We start from the raw sequence: 16,397 nt of genomic DNA, 5'->3' as shown, positions 1-16,397 counted from the left end.
TCTCGAGTCAGCGACCCGGCTAGCGGCATCAACTAAAAGTAGTAATCTCTCTGGTTGAGCCCACCAACAATAATTACTCGCAGCTCCCCACCATTAATCGCAATTTAGATGAGCGAGTCAGTTTGATAGTCTGAGACTCGGTGTCCGGAAATGACCAAAGCCTGCGAATACAAGAATTTTATTTAAAACATTATAGCATGGCTGCAGTAACTTGGGTAGTATACCTAGCTGGGAATGGCAAAGAACGGCTAATTGTAATGCTGCTTGACCAGAGCAGTGGGCGAGATGATGGCTGTGTCATGTTACCAGTTAGGGGACGATCGACGCTGGTTCTGTCCAAGCTTCCTGTTTACCTAGAGAGGTATCGCCTGGGCGATCTGCATAGCCAGTGTTTGCCAAAGCTAGATTGAGGGGGAGCTATGGGTGGAAGCTTCTTCCTAGTCCACGAACAGGCCTTTGGTGCGATTCTGGCGGCTTATGTGAAATCGAAAGTGAGTCTTTTCTCTGCAGTGTTATGGATGCACTAACAACAGCCGATGGCATGGGTGAATAACAGTAAAGTTTGTTAGGGAATCTAGCCCTTCCAAATATGCAGCATCAATTGCTGCAGGTACAATTCAACCCGCATCATGCGAAGCCGAGGTTTCGTCATTTGCATTGCCAGCGTTTGTAAACATTGATCCTTGCTGATATTCCGAGGCACTCTTCTCTGTGAGCCCATCACACATGTCCTTTTCCCGTCGGGTATTCTGCGCGAGCACACGCAGAACTTATCATTCCGCACAGCAGCTTGAAAGAATAACACACTGTGTATCTGACAGTTACTTCCACATAGACTACAGCATTGAGCACGGCCAGGGGTTGTATTTTATAAGTTTATCATTGATGCATTTGATTCTTCCCCCAGATCTTCCCTGTTACATGCTGCTACCGAGTTCCTCTATTGCATTTCAAACACCCTCCGTCACGTCCTGAACTCTGCAACCAGTTTTAGGTTCAAGCTCTCGTCCATCCAAAGCATCAGATAGCCATTTTAACGCTCTTTTGCCGCCACTTATAGATTCGTCTTGGTGCCCTCCAATGGTGTTCCTGTCGTAGCGGACGTTTGCCCCAACACCACATATCCTGGCGACGTGTTCATCTGTCGTGCGGATGTTGGTGTTTTCGTCGTGTATTGCCTTGTATGCATAAACCGGCATCTGAGGGATGCCGTCTGACAAAATTAATTTCGTTAATAAGGCATTGAGAAATGTTAAATGCAAGAGTGGACCACTTACGATAACTTTCATGCCAATTGTTACCAATCACCCTGGCCAGTTCAGGGGCTCTCATGATCTCGTCGCCTTGGATGAAGTAGTCAAATATGTTCTGGCCAGAAAACAGAGCAATCGCCTCTGCAGCTGGAATCCTCAGCGCACTGAGAAAGGTGGTCGCATTATACAACCCCTCTTTGTGCATTTGGTCGATCAAATACTGCCGTGCGTCTGGATACTGAGCGGTGAGGCCGAGTAGTGCATACGGCACAATCGCAGCTACAGGGGAACCCGTGACATTGTATATGATCTGGGTGAAATTGGAGAGCACTCCTCCTAGAGCTATTCCCGAGAAGTCTAGCTCGGGCGCGTACGAGGCCTGCAGCTCTGCTGCAAAGCCGCTTGCGAATGCGCCGCCGGAGTAGCCCCAGAGTGCATAGCGAGCTATGTTCGGGTCCGTGAGGTTTGTGAAAGACAGGACGGCTCTGACAGAGTCGATGACTGCGTGGCCGGCCTGAGGCCCCGCTGAGAATGCTGCATCAGGGCCTTCAAAGTCCGGCACGCTCACAGCCCAGCCGCGACTTAGACACTCCCGCACATCAGCCATAATGTCCTCTCCGTAGATGGTCGACAATCCGTAGCTTGGGCTCTGGTCGACGTCGAGTGTATTGTAGGGTATCTGATAGGAAAGCAAAGCAGGTTTATCCCTGCCAATTTTGCTTTGCTCAGTCGGCAGGAAAACAGTCGTCACCGCCCATGATGGTCTGTAGCGAGTGTCTGTTGATCGGAACAACAGCTGATGAGCCTCTGCTGAGTTATTGACAAGAGCTGTTATGTTTGGAGGCGCTTGGCGAGTGCGTAGGATTGTTCCTGGGGCTTTAGTTTCGAATCCTTGTGGTGCTCTGTACCAGGGATCTTGGCTCGGCGGAATGAGCTCAGTGGCTATGGCGGTGGTAAAAACCCCATGCAAGGCCATACATAGGCTGGCAAATCTGCCCATCATGAACAACTTTCTGAAATATGACAAGGGCTGTGGTTATGCCTGTTGGACTTTTGCGATGGCAAGTAAAGGTTTGGAGCATGTTCATGCTGCTGCTTTTATGTCCTGATATCTCCGGGAAATTACGCATTTTTTACCTTCTCTTACAGTCGTCCTCGCGAGCACTTTTGAGCAATTTGTTAAAGATCCTTCAGATATGCGAAGTGTTCTGCCGTGTGTTGAATCGGATACTTATCAGCCAATGATAAAATAGTACAAGCGACGAAGCGGCTTGGCGCTGACGAGAATCGCGGGGTAAGGCAGGCTGCAGAATAGCTCCTATGTGCAGATATTCTCTCTACTTGACAGCCGGAGTTTTGAGGGCTGCATGCACAAGAAGGGTCTTTGTTTAGGTTCCGCACATATATAGTAACCGACAATATATTCAGTGAGGATAGTGCATCAATGCCACCCGGAGACGCTGGGGGAAGTTGAGGAGACAGAGAATCGAGAACATGAACGATCTGCCGGTCGAAGCACTCCAGCCACTTGGAACTACCCTGCACGGACCACTTGGCATTGCAGAGTCCCCGGTCCGCAGCGGATCTAAGCCGCAGTGCATTTGGTCTTAATTTGGGTTGTGGCGAGTTGACCGCATGTCGCTGGCGACTGGGCAATTTTGGTAGCAGCAGTCAGGTTTTATTGTAAATCATTTATACACTATTCCGTTCTACCGAGTACAACAACTTGCCTACCACCTTGAATTTGTTGTAAGCGGCCTATTATACAATGCTAATCCTGTACAAATGTGCAGCAAGGATTAAGCATGGGAGACATGTACTTGAACAGCTAAATCATAACTCTGGATTTGGGGGGTTAAATGTAGTAAGTGATGGCGTTTTATGAGAATACAACAAGGCAGGTACAAAATGAGCAAGCATTCTCTAGCTTGGGCGGAAATTTATTGTCCAGTACCGACCATGTCTTCGACCCACTTGCACATTTATATAGGACAAGAGGGGTGGCGTTATTCTTTCGCTTTCTTTTGCTTTTACTTGTTTTTTTCTCACGAAAACGCCGATTAATTTCCATAGAAGAGAAAGAACGGAATGTAGAGAAAATTATCCAGCTTACCACCCGTCTGCTTTCAATTTACTCCATTGCAAAACATAAACTTTTGTCTTCTTGGCAATTTGCCACGTCTTTTCCTTTTGCTTGCAAAGAAAAAAAAACTATCTTTTTTCAAGAAAATTCGATTAAGCATTGTGATGGTTTTCTTATAGGCTTCAGAAAAACAAAACCCAACCTGCGCCAATAGGCCGTATATGGGGTGCCTGGCGATGGGCAGTTGGGGCTCATTTCAGCCGTTCCGAGGTTATGAAACAGGCTGGTATTAATATTGTTTATGCACCTTTTATATCCTTTGCGTCGTCGAGACTCCTGTTTGCCTATTCCTTGGAAATTTTGGTGCCCTTCCTTCTGCCCGATCTTTGAGCAGCTTGGACGAGGTTGCAGACGTGACACCGATAATATTTCAACCCCCGGTGGGCAACGTGCCGCAGCCTGGCCCGGGCGGGCTTTTCTGGCTCAGGTTGAATTTCAAGGTGCCCAAATATGAACCATTGTTTTGGCTGGCAAAGCCAAATGGAAAGCAAAAGCACTAAATGTGGGCGTTTAATGTGCATTGAGTTTGTACCCTATTTGTTATTTCTTTTGTACAGTAATTTCCACAGACTTACCACTTTGTCTATTCAAATATTTGCAAATCTGTGCAGTTCCTAACCGCGAAACAATGAGATCGTTTTGTATCGGTGTAAATGTGGAGTTATCGGACACGAATTTTAATAAAAGCTCCTCACATGCGCTAATCGGAGTTTGCAACTGTCTTAAAACTCTGGCCTCGGGGCTATGGCGACGCCATAAACCGCCTGAGCCGGGCCGAAGCGCAATCTATATCTTCTAGGTATAACCTTTGGCGATTATACAAATATTGGTAGACTTCCATATTTGCAAGAAAAATGTGAATGCGACAGGATATATTGATTCTACAGTGCGAATTGGATAGCCCTGTCAGCCAACTTGTGGAGTTCCAATACAGCTAGCTTGCCTTGTATCTCGCTCGCCTTGGATGTTCGAACTCCCATACATAAAAGGTGTATTGTCCTGTTCTCTTTTTTCTCTTCTCTTGGTATTGTTGTTTGTGTCAATCCATTATCCACTCCCAACCGCATCTCAAACATCCTGAGCCCATTTTTACACCAATATGCGGCTTCCAATTCTCAAGTTCGCCATTGCCGCCCTGCTCGTCTGCAGCGACACCGTGCTGGCCAAAATCACCCCTGCTCAGGTTAGGGCAGAGATTGGGGGCCTTGAGAAGAAGATGAATCTTATGGGATACGCGGCCGCCGATGCAGCTCCCACCGCGCCTTTTCCTGAGCCCGGGAAAGGAAAATACGAAGTAAGAATCCCGCCCTGTTCAGAAGGACTTCCGAAACGACATTTGTTAATGGGAATTCTAACTGGCCTAAAATTTTGCTGCAGTGGTTTTTTAAACTTTTCGAGGAGCTTATCAAAGCGGGCAATGCTTCAAACTTATCGATGAAGGATATGTCCCCTGTAACTGCGAGTGCCGACGCCAGCACCATTTTCCAAGCCTTCGAGGAATTTTATCGCACTTACGCTCGCTTGCTTGGGCAGTTGGATCTTAATGCCGACGTTCGTGGCGCGACGTCGCACGGTGAAAATATGGTCTTTTGTCTAACCAGATACAAAACGATCATCGAAGTGAGTCGCCACCCTTACATTCCGTTTTCCCATTCTTTTATTTTTATTTTCTTCCCCTCTCGTTCTTTGGCTGATAAGCGCACCACCAGACTATGACCAAGACTCTGAGCAAGGCCGACGAATCCCACGCCGCCGATATGAAGAAACATGCCGAGAAGATCAGCCCAATTTTTGAAAGAGTTATTGATGGCTTCACGCACCGGCGTCCCACCGTTCCGAAAATCGGCAAAGTGTAGCTGCTGTTATACAGAGAATGATGATTTTCTTTGTTGTCACTCTGGGTGATCTTACATCCTTGATAGGCCCCGCAGAACGTTAAAGTTTGCCAGAATATGTGTTGGGATCCCCGGTCAGATAAATGCACGTGGTGCGATCCGGGTGCCTTATTGTAATTCACCCGTGGATCCACACAACCCTTTTTCCTATGTGTTGGAACAGGTTGCGGATAGCTTTGTTTGTACGAACAAGACAGACAGAGATAATCAGACATCGAGACCGCACCACTTATCTGTCTCAACCCCGTATCCCTACTCGTAGATGAAGTCTATGAACAATATGGGTTACATGGAGGTGCCTTGCACTTGGACAAAAAATATCGTTAGTTGCATACTATACTAGTACTATGATTCCGCAGCAGTGTTGATCATTCAATTGAAGATAAGCAGTTTCGACATGCTGCAGTCCTTGCGCTGCTTTTACTTGACTAGGTGACATCAAAATGACAAGACTAAACCACAGAGCGGTACAATATCAAACAGAAAAACCTAATTTGCGGGCTGAAGTTGCCATCACTGGGGACGGTTGCTTCATACCAGACTTGTATCCTTAGCCGTTAGCCCCGTACAGATAGAATATGTAGTGGAACAGTTGCTTGGTATTTGTATTGTAAAAAGAAACACACTGTAAAAGCGGAGAAATGGGTGCGATTTAGCTATTTGCTGCTGTGAAATAATTACACCCTTTTGACGGGATTGAGGGAGCACAATATTCCGTTCATATGTCTTCCAGTTCCAATCACCAGCAAATAGGCACCCGCGTTGTAAATTTAGATAGACAACGGTTGGTGTACTTGAATTCGGCGCCCGAGTGCGCTGCATCTTGATACCTGCGCATTACACAAGACAACCTGGTACTGGCCGCTTTCATATATCGGCCCCCAGTTGATCTCGCAGAAACTCGAGCTGCGCCTCCATAATCTTGGGAAAGATTTCACCGCTTAGCATATCCAAGTGGCCCCCATTTGGCTCCACATGATGCTCCTTTGGCTCAGGCAGCCGACTCAACAACCACTCCTTCTGCACCTCCAGCGGCGAGATGGAGTCCTGCGCACCCGATATGACCAACACCGGCCTCCCCTCGAGCAAATGAAACGCACCACGCGGTTCAAAAAACGGCACTCGGGCATACGACTGTATGGTGGCCGTGCTGCTGACCCCCATCGCCTTGCCCTCCTCGATCATCTTCTCCAGTCGCTCAATGTCCCTCGTGTCCCAGTTGGTCTTGAGCCCGCCAGGCGTGAAGCCGTGGCGGTCGAGCGTGCTGACGTAATAAGGCTCGTTGCCGCGCAGCCGGGACTCGCGGTCTTGCATGGCCTTGGCCAGGACGGTGCGCAGCGACGGCATGTTGAAGATGCAGGCCGGGCACATGGCGATGGCGAACTTGACGCGCCGCACGTCGACGGCCGCGGCGGAGATGGCGAGTATCCCGGACATGCTGTACCCCCACAGGCCGATGGCGGTCGGGTCGACGGTCGGCTGAGCCTTGATCCAGGTCACGGCGTCGTGGTAGTCGCCGATCTGCGCCCAGGGGTCGTTGTCGTTTCGAGGGAGGCCGTCGCTGGCTCCTATGCAGCGTGGGTCGAAGACAAGCGCGTTGATGCCGGCGAGCTGGAATTGGAGAGCTACATCGGTGATGAGGAACTCGCGGGGCCAATTGAACTATTTACGTATTGGGAGAATCTGTTAATATTGGTGGCTTGATATTATCTTCAAAGGGAATGCATGGTTACTAACGCCAGGTGTCATAATGACCGCTGGTGCTCTCTGCAGAGTGGCATAGTATGATCCTCTTAGTGTCAAGCCGTCCAATGTTTTGAACTCGATTAATTGGACGTCCGGGACTGGCGCCATGGTTTATTCTGTGGTAGGTTGGCTGTGTCTTGAATGAAATGAAACAAAAAACTAAACTACGTAGATCACAGAAAATCATGCAACTGTGATGGAGATTGGTGTTTGTTTTGACTTATGATCTCAATCAATGAGCGATATCAACTGAGTACAAAACAGTTATAATAATAGATTGGTGACGTGGACGGCCAAGGTGGCATTTACTCAACCACTTGTAAGGGGGTTTTGGATCGTTCTATCGCCAAAGCTTGCTTACTCGGCCGAGGCTGTCATGTTCATTTCAAATACGAAAAGATGCGTCAGAACTCGAGCATTACGTACGTGCCAGTCCTGTAGAATTGGGCCTAGTCAGTTTTGACTTGAAATATTACGGTGATACCGTAACAAAGTTTCAAGTTTTGAGTTCTGTCGGCGCCACGACGTCGGATTGAGACATATCCAACCTACAGTTCGCAGCACGATTCTGCCTTGACAGGATGCAGTCGCTCCGGCAATAGTCAACGATTGGATGGCCGAGACCCTGAACAGAGCATGCACTTATACGTTGACATAGATACAAAACTGGTATCAACGTCAAGGAAGCCACACAGCGACTCGCATCGTCTAGAAACCATGTTTGAGTGGTCAGTTTGGGCAACCACTGACATATTTGTTCACGGCAGTCTAGACCTGCTCAGCATTGAACCTCAACTTGATGGAGATACTAGAAAACATGACGCATGGTTCAGATAGGAATGGTCTATGATCCCTTTATAAGAAGAAAGGCAATAAATTCATCTTTGATGGAGAACCAACACAGCCCATTCTGCAACGCCTATTACTCCTGATCAAAAGCTCTCAACTTTACTGCCCCAGTCCCGAGATCGATTAATTCTTTGAAAGCCCCAAGCAATCCAGAGACCAACAAAGTGCAAAGGGCCTGTGTTTCGTCCATGACCTAGAATACCTCTCATTTTCACACACTTGTTCCCAACGAAAACATCCATCACTTTCACACCAAGTGTTTTGGTGCACTCTTCAACCATGACGGCCGATGACAGATCCAAAGCTGCGTATGCCAATGGCAACGCACACCGTATTGGCGTCAACGGCTCAGTCACAAATGGCCATAACCAAATCCCCATCCCCGTAAATGAACACAAACCCTGCTCTCCAACCCACACACAAACCCCCGTAGCGGTAGTAGGTATGGCCTGCCGTCTCCCCGGTCACAGCAATAGCCCGCAGGCCTTCTGGGAGATGCTACTCGCAAACCGGATCGCCGACAACCACCCACCCACTTCCCGCTTCTCGCTGAACGGCCACTTTGACGGCTCACGCAAACCCCACACGATGGCGACTCCTGGCGGCATGTGGCTGGAGGACGTCGACATTGAGCTGTGGGACGCACCCTTTTTCAACATTCCGCGCTCCGACGCCAACGTCCTCGATCCGCAGCAGCGGCAGCTGCTCGAGGTGGTGTACGAATGCCTAGAGAACGCCGGGGCGAGTCTGGACTCTGTCAAGGGCAGCCGCATCGGGTGTTTTGTCGCGGCCATGTCCGGCGACTATGAGCTGATGCAGGCTCGTGACCCCGACGAGAGGGCCGAGAACACGGTCATCGGGGTGTCCAGGTCGATCCTCAGCAACCGCATCAGCCATTTTCTCGACATTCGCGGGCCCAGCATGACGGTGGATACGGCGTGCTCTGGCTCCCTGACGGCTATAGACACAGCATGCCGCTATCTGGAAGCCAACCAGTGCGACGGGATGCTGGTGGCTGGCATCAATCTCTACATGGAACCGTCCCACAACGAGGAGGGCGGACTGATGAGAAACGCCGCGTCGGCGAGCGGGCGCTGCCACACCTTCGACGTCAAGGCGGATGGATACTGCCGTGCCGAGGCCGTCAACGCCGTCTTCCTCAAGAGGCTTGACGACGCCGTTCGAGACAGGGATCCAATCCGAGCTGTGATCCGCGGCACCGCCTGCAACAACGACGGCCGCACTCCCACGGGCATCACCAGCCCTAGCGCCCAGGCGCAGACGGCAGCCATCCGTGCCGCATATTCCAACGCCGGCATCGCGGACCTGGACCAGACCACATTCCTCGAGTGCCACGGGACGGGCACGCAGGCTGGGGATCCCATCGAGGTGCAGGGTGCTGCGGCTGCGTTTGCGACCTCCGCGCGTGCCGATGGCCGTTGCGCTCCCTTACTGATCGGGTCTTGCAAGAGCAACATTGGCCACTCGGAAGCGGGCGCAGGCATCTCGGGGCTCATCAAGGCTGTTTTGGCTATTGAGAGAGGCGTGATACCAGGAAACCCAACGTATATCACGCCGAACCCCAAGATCGACTTCAAGGGTTCGTGTGTGGAGGTCGTGGGAAGGAATTTACAGTGGCCGAAAGGGGCTATGCGTCGGGCAAGTGTCAATTCGTTTGGATTTGGAGGATCAAACGCACATGCCGTCATCGAATCGCCCATGTATCTACTCGGCGCCGATGCCAGAGAGCAACAACATTACGTCTTGTCCCACCAGCAGGAAACATCCTACTCACTGTCGGGTTCCAACGGGACGTTGGACATGGATGACGACGACGACATGGACCTCATGATGAAGCAGCGTCCACAACTCCTCGTCGTATCAGCCAACAACCAGGACTCGCTCCAGCGCAACATCAACGTGCTTGAGAAGCACCTCCTCAACCCGGCCATCGAGGTGCGGCTGAAAGACCTGGCCTACACTCTATCTGAGCGGCGAACCCACCACTTCAACCGTGCGTTTACCGTGTCGCAGGCCACGGACGAGATCGAGTGGAACGCATTCTCATTTGATAAGACCCGCGCGGCCGGCCGCCGCATCGCCATGATCTTCACCGGCCAAGGAGCTCAGTGGTCACAGATGGGCAGGGACCTGCTGGAAACGTACCCGCTGGCCCGCCGCACCGTCGATGCCCTGGATGATGTGCTCCAGGCGCTACCAGAACCAGTGCGCCCCGCCTGGAGGCTTGTAGATGAGCTGACCAAACCGCGCAAGGCGGGTGTGATACGCCAGCCTGAGTTTTCGCAGCCTCTTGTCACGGCTCTGCAGTTGGCTCTGTTGGCCGTCTTGGAGGACTGGGATGTGAAACCGTCGGCTGCTGTTGGCCACTCGTCCGGGGAGATTGCGGCTGCTGTTGCGGCAGGTTACATGAGCTCGGCGGATGCTATCAAGACGGCGTATTTCCGTGGCTACGGCTCCAAACAGATGCTCGAGGCAAACGGAGAGGAACAAGCTGCGGGGCCTCTTGGCATGCTAGCAGTTGGAGTGGGACCGGAAATGGTACAGTCTTACCTCGACGCGGTCAACAGCAAAAGCTCGAATAAAGGGGCTGATGTCCATATTGCATGTTACAACAGTCCTTCCAGCCTTACCATATCCGGTCCCGTGTCCTCTTTGACAGCGTTGGAAGCCAGGTTGAAAGAAGATGGCCACTTCGCTCGTCTTCTCCAGGTCGACCTGGCCTACCACTCGCCGTATATGACATCTGTAGCCTCTTATTACAAGAAAACCCTCCAAGAATTTTGCAATTTCGGCCGGGAAGGCTCGCAAAATGGACAACAGCAAGGCTCGGCGGTGTGGTTCTCGTCGGTGACTGGAAACCGCATTGATACTGGATCGGCAGTGGATGCAGAGTACTGGAAGAGCAACATGGTGATGCCAGTCCGGTTCCACCAGGCCTTGACAGGCATGATTCTTGACGGGTCCGAGGCTACTGATGAGGCTGATTTGATGCTTATCGAAATTGGACCGAGCAACGCATTGGCAGGTCCTGTTTCCCAAGTGATTAAAGATGCGGATGGCGCCGGAAATCAGGGGCTGGCCGCCAAGGTCAAATATACATCAGCCTTGAAGCGAGGGGCCAACAGCGTGTATCCTCTCCTAGCAGTCGCAGGCCAGTTGTTTGCTGTAGGTGTCCCTGTACCCCTCGCCAAGGTCAACGGGTATGACTTTGCCAGTACAGACGAGAACGCGAGCATTGTGAAATTTGGCTCGGCAAGAACAACGGCTCCCCGGGTCGTAGTAGATCTTCCCAACTACCAATGGGATCACTCCACTCGATACTGGCACGAAGGACCCGCCAGTCGCGACTGGCGCCATCGGCCTTTTGTCCCACACGACCTCCTCGGATCCAAGGTGCTCGGAACACCCTGGAGCAATCCGACGTTTTCCAAGGTCCTGCACCTTGAGGACGTGGCCTGGCTGCGGGATCATAAGCTTGGCGAGCAGGTCGTCATGCCGGGCGCTGCATATGTTGCCATGGCTGTCGAGGCCGTGTATCAGACCGCCAGCATGACTGAGTGGAAGAACAGCAATCAGAGCAGCAACTCGCCCGAAGAGTTCCAACCCCCTGCCGAGCCACCATCAAGTTATCAGTTCCAGCTGCAAGACGTCAAGATTCTTCGTGCCTTGGTTCTCGATGTTGGAGAAGACTGCAGGCTAGTGACTAGTCTATCGCGCGAGCGGACAAACATTGCTGGGTGGTTCACGTTCCAGATTTTCTCGTTGCCCAATATCAAAGACGCCAACAGCAAAATCGAGCACTGCACCGGTCTGATCCGTGTCATCGACCTGGCCGCAGACGCAGCTTCAGGCACCTGGCGCCAACTACCAGCCGCAAGTGCCGAGCAGATCAGCCCTCTCCACGCCGCCGATCCAGCGGCTACATGGTATCGGGCCTTCCGCGACGTCGGGTACAACTTTGGTCCGCATTTTCAGCGTCTTGTTCAGGTGGAATGCACACCTGGAGTGCAAGATACTCGGAACGTGTTGTCGATGGATCCGCCCGTCATTACTACGCAGGGCAGCGACAATAAGACAGAGATGAAACCAATGCAGCCGTGGTACGAGACACGGGGGACTCTACACCCCGTGGCCTTTGACTCTGTCACGCAAGCGCTCATCCCGGCCCTGTGGAAGGGCGATCCTGCGGCATCCGCTGTCGTGACGGTGCCTCCGCTGATAGAGAGCATCACAATGACTGTTCGTCCCAGAAAGCAACCAAGCGCGGAGAACAATGCCGTGGTCCTATCGAGCGTCCGTCCTACTGGTGTACGCAGGCCTGGTGTTCCCGAGGATTGCGTTGGGTTGTGTGACGTCTACGACGCGGTGGATGGCACGCATATGTTGCAGATCAAGGGACTCCATTGGAATCGTGTCGATGCGCAGGAGGACCTCACCATGAGACATGTGTACCACGGCCTGGTCTGGAAGCCCGACGTGTCGCTCCTCAGTGCTCGTGGTTTACAGGGCCTGAGACCGGAGTCGGAGTGGAATGATAAAATACAGCTCCTCCTAGACTTGATCTGTCACAAACTGCCATACCCCAACGTGCTCGAAATCAGCAGCAGCGAGCACGGAGGTGGCGCAGATACCGACCAGACCCAGAACCCCATTGTACCTCTCTACTGGCTCCCTGGTGGCGACGACGATGAGGAGCGCAACCACATGCGCGCTGACGTGTGTGCCTCGTACCACTTTGTCTCGGCGGAGCCGCAGACCTTGCTGGCGATACAAGACCGCTACTCACTCTTGCCCAATGCCAGCTTTAGTCTTGCTGATATTTCAATGGCTGGATCCGTGCTCCCCGGTGACAGCGAGTACGACTTGGCCATCGTAAATGTCAACAGAGATCATATCGAGGCGAAGGTGGGATTGGAAAGCATGTTGAAAACTGTCCGCGATGGAATGCGTGATAAGAGCACCAGATATGCGGTGGTGACGGCCACTTCTGCAAATCATCAGTCAGACATTGAGCTGGTGCAAAAGATAGCCAGGGATGCCGGATTCAAGGTCATTTTGAAGTTGTCAGATGGGGGCAATGCGATGCTTCTTCTCTCCACACACCCAGCACCCCTGGAAGCTCAGGCCGGTTTGACCAATGGAGTTGACCCAAGCGCTGAAAGATCACTCACAGTCTTTCACTTTGCGGATGAATTTCAACCCAAGTCTCGTGCCCTGCGGAAGAAGCTTGAGGCAACTGGCTGGAGCATCTCTCTTGGCCATGTTGGTAATATTGACCAGGTTCAAGCGGGCAGCATTGTCTTGGTATGCGATGAAGTATACGGAGCAATCATGTCTAGAATCACCCAGGGCCAATGGGAAGCTCTACAGATACTTATTTCTAAAGAATGTCGGCTGCTGTGGCTCACTACCGGCGCCGTTGGCTTGAGCGGTGACGGACAGGAGCAAACCCTCAAGGAAATGCATCCAGAGCGAGCAGCTATTAACGGACTCATGCGTTCCGTCCGTCGAGAGGAGCCACATCTGCGTCTGGTCAGCTTGGACCTGAGTCCCCAATCCGTCGCAGATGGTGTCGGTGATGTAGACTCCATCGAAATGTGCCTGCAGCAGCTCCTGTCTCCGAGTGGCAGCAACAGCAGCAGCAGCAGCAACAACGAAAGCGTCGAAAGCGAATTTGTGGAGCGCCAAGGTATCCTGCACATCAGTCGCATCATGCCAGACGCCACCCTCAACCGGGCCAAGCTTGAGCACTCCGACGTCTACAAGGGCGACTTGTTCAAGCCCAGAGACGACCCACCGGTCTGCGTGCAGCTCAGGGCAGAACGGCTGGGCAACATCGACTCGCTATGTTTCGCCGAGACGGCGCTGCCGGCAGAGCTCCCACCCAACCACGTCGAGGTCGAGGTGCACGCGTCAGGCCTCAACTACAAAGACGTCGCCGTGACCATGGGCCTGGTCCCCGCCGACGAGTACCGCCTGGGAGAAGAGGCTGCGGGTGTCGTGGTGCGCGTCGCCTCGGACGTGACGACCTTGAAGCCCGGCCAGCGCGTCTTCGTCTTCAGTCGCGCGTCGCTGGCCAACCGCGTGCGCGCCAGCACGGAGCGTGTGCATGCCATCCCCGACGACATGAGCTTCGAGGACGCCGCCACGCTGTGCGTATACATCACGGCCATGTATGCACTCTTCAACCTCGGCGGCCTGCGGAGAGGCATGCGCGTCCTCATCCACTCGGCGGCGGGGAGTATGGGTAACGCGGCCATCCAACTGTGCAGGAGCGTCGGTGATGTGGAAATCTTTGCGACGGTTGGCAGCGATGCCAAGAAGAAGTTTCTGGTGGAAGAAATGAACATATCACCAGATCACGTCTTTTCGTCGCGGACGCCCGAGTTTGCACACGAGATTCGCCGGCTGACGGACGGTGCAGGGGTCGACTTGGTGCTGAATTCGTTGACGGGACCTCTGCTTGAGTCCTCGTGGCACCTAGTGGCTCCGAACGGAACGTTTGTCGAGATTGGCAAAAAGGACATGCTCGCCCGGCACGCGCTGCCCATGGAACCCTTCACGCGCAACGTTTCGTACCGTGCCTTGGACACGTCGCCGCGCTTCTTCTCGGACTCCACCATCAAGATCATCATGGCGGATCTGTTCCGTCTGCTGGAAAAGGGAGCCGTCAAGTCTATTTTCCCCCGGCAGACTTTCTCCTATTCTCGCGTAGCCGACGCTTTCCGCTTGTTGAGACAGGGCACTCACATCGGCAAACTTGTGGTATCGCGAAATGGGCCAATAGATAGCGATCAAACAGGAGGGCAAAAACATGAGATGGAAGGGACAAAAGAAGCTGGTACCGTAGTACCAATCCGGCAACTCCCACACATCCCATCCCAACTTCGATCAGATGTGTGCCATCTGATCGTCGGGGGTCTCGCTGGGCTGGGCGGCAGCCTTGCTGTTTACCTCGCCAAGGAAATGGGTGCGAGGAACATTGCTACTCTCTCACGTTGCGCAAATGTGCCTAACAAAATAATTCAAAGTCTGGCCTCCCTTGGCTGTCACCTGGATGTGCTCCAGGCCGATGTGACGTCGCTCGAGGATGTCAAGGGGGCGTTTGCCAAGACTAAGATGCCAATCGGCGGTATTGTGCATGGTGCTATGGTTCTCAGAGTATGCCCAGACCTTTTTTTCTCTCCTTTCCTTGTCCTTATCCATACTTTTTTTTACGTGGATAGCTAAACATAACATTCCTTGTGAAACAGGATCGACCATTTACAACCATGACCATGACCGAGTTCCACGAAGCTAGTGGCTGCAAGATTGCCGGCGCACTGAATCTACACCAAGCCGCGCTGGATCTAAACCTGAACCTGGACTACTTCTCGCTACTATCTAGCATCTCGGGCATCGTGGGCGGCAAAGGTCAGGCAAACTACGCGGCAGGCAACGCGGTGCTGGACGCGCTCGCGGCTCACCGTCGCGCCATGGGCTTGCCGGCATGTGCAGTCGACCTCGGAGCAGTCGAGGACATTGGGTACATTGCAAATCAACAGCAGGCATTGACTGCGCTGCAGTCTGGAAGGACCGACTTCTCAGGCCAGGATTATCTGTCCAAGGTCACGGCAGGCGGAACACTTACCCCGATCAACGAGCGCCTGCTGCGGAAGATTATCCAGCTCTGTCTGCTACAGCAGGAAAACCAGCTCAAGTCCCAACTAGAACCCAGCAAAGCCCCATCACCAGTGCCCTACCAAATGATCACGGGACTGACGGTCCCGCAGCCAGAACAATCAGACCTGGCCACCGACGCCCGCTTCTCGGCGCTCTTCAACATCCCCAGCTCCAAAGCCGGCGGGGGCGACGGTTCCAACGGGGGCGTTGGTCGCGGCGCAGGTTCCAGCGGCGCAAAACACACCTCGGACAGCAAGGACCTGCGCGAGCTGCAGCTCATGCTGTGGTCGTCCAAGGCGGTGCAGCCGGCCGTGGTCAAGGCCGGGCTGGTGCGGGTGGTTGGAGCATATTTTGCCAAGACGCTGCGGCTAGAGGTCGAGCAGGTCGACGTCGAGAGGCCGCTGTCGGCCTTCGGGATAGACTCCATGGCTGCTGTGGAGATTCGAAACTGGGTCAGGACGGAGTTGGGGGTTGTTTTGGCGACTTTTGAGATTATTAACGCGTCGAGCATTATTGGGTTTTGTGATGTTGTCATTGCCAAGTTGAACAAGACATAAGGTAATAGGGGATACCCGTTGGGGATTGGCTTTCTTGTGTACTAGTCTAGACTAGTACCAAAGCGAGAAGAATATGGGCGGGATAGAAAGCATAAAAAAATTCTTACGTCGTATGATATACAGGCATTATAGAAGGAAAAGGGGGTCACAGGACCGCATATCCATTTATGGCTAGCTAATTAGTAATGGCGGTAATTTGGTCCAAGTATGAATCCCGACGGACACTAGAACTCATTTATCGACGGGTCGGAATTGGTTTAAGGGGTTTGGG

At 52.6% G+C, this 16,397-nt stretch overlaps 4 protein-coding genes across 4 annotated transcripts; 2 read left to right on the top strand and 2 right to left on the bottom strand.

The window, feature by feature from the left end:
• Window positions 1-950: 950 nt before the first annotated feature.
• Window positions 951-2,253, bottom strand: PgNI_11084 (uncharacterized protein; the record flags this gene model as incomplete). Its single annotated transcript, XM_031131058.1, has 2 exons — window positions 951-1,213; window positions 1,278-2,253. The coding sequence occupies 2 exons, from the start codon at window positions 2,251-2,253 to the stop codon at window positions 951-953; spliced, it is 1,239 nt and encodes a 412-aa protein (XP_030980261.1).
• A 2,242-nt stretch (window positions 2,254-4,495) lies between these two features.
• Window positions 4,496-5,252, top strand: PgNI_11083 (uncharacterized protein; the record flags this gene model as incomplete). Its single annotated transcript, XM_031131057.1, has 3 exons — window positions 4,496-4,690; window positions 4,774-5,016; window positions 5,106-5,252. 3 exons carry the CDS (start codon window positions 4,496-4,498, stop codon window positions 5,250-5,252), a joined length of 585 nt encoding a protein of 194 aa, XP_030980449.1.
• A 906-nt stretch (window positions 5,253-6,158) lies between these two features.
• PgNI_11082 (uncharacterized protein) lies at window positions 6,159-7,145 on the bottom strand (the record flags this gene model as incomplete). The annotated part of the gene is made up of 2 exons (XM_031131056.1): window positions 6,159-6,953; window positions 7,029-7,145. The coding sequence occupies 2 exons, from the start codon at window positions 7,143-7,145 to the stop codon at window positions 6,159-6,161; spliced, it is 912 nt and encodes a 303-aa protein (XP_030980263.1).
• A 1,020-nt stretch (window positions 7,146-8,165) lies between these two features.
• PgNI_11081 (uncharacterized protein) lies at window positions 8,166-16,126 on the top strand (the record flags this gene model as incomplete). The annotated part of the gene is made up of 2 exons (XM_031131055.1): window positions 8,166-15,068; window positions 15,161-16,126. The coding sequence occupies 2 exons, from the start codon at window positions 8,166-8,168 to the stop codon at window positions 16,124-16,126; spliced, it is 7,869 nt and encodes a 2,622-aa protein (XP_030980447.1).
• Window positions 16,127-16,397: the final 271 nt, after the last annotated feature.

The sequence above is a fragment of the Pyricularia grisea genome, chromosome VII (genome assembly GCF_004355905.1).
Source record: "Pyricularia grisea strain NI907 chromosome VII, whole genome shotgun sequence".
Classification (NCBI taxonomy): domain Eukaryota; kingdom Fungi; phylum Ascomycota; class Sordariomycetes; order Magnaporthales; family Pyriculariaceae; genus Pyricularia; species Pyricularia grisea.
The sequence above is the reverse complement of the archived record's forward strand: the minus strand, read 5'-3'. Positions and strand labels throughout refer to the sequence as shown.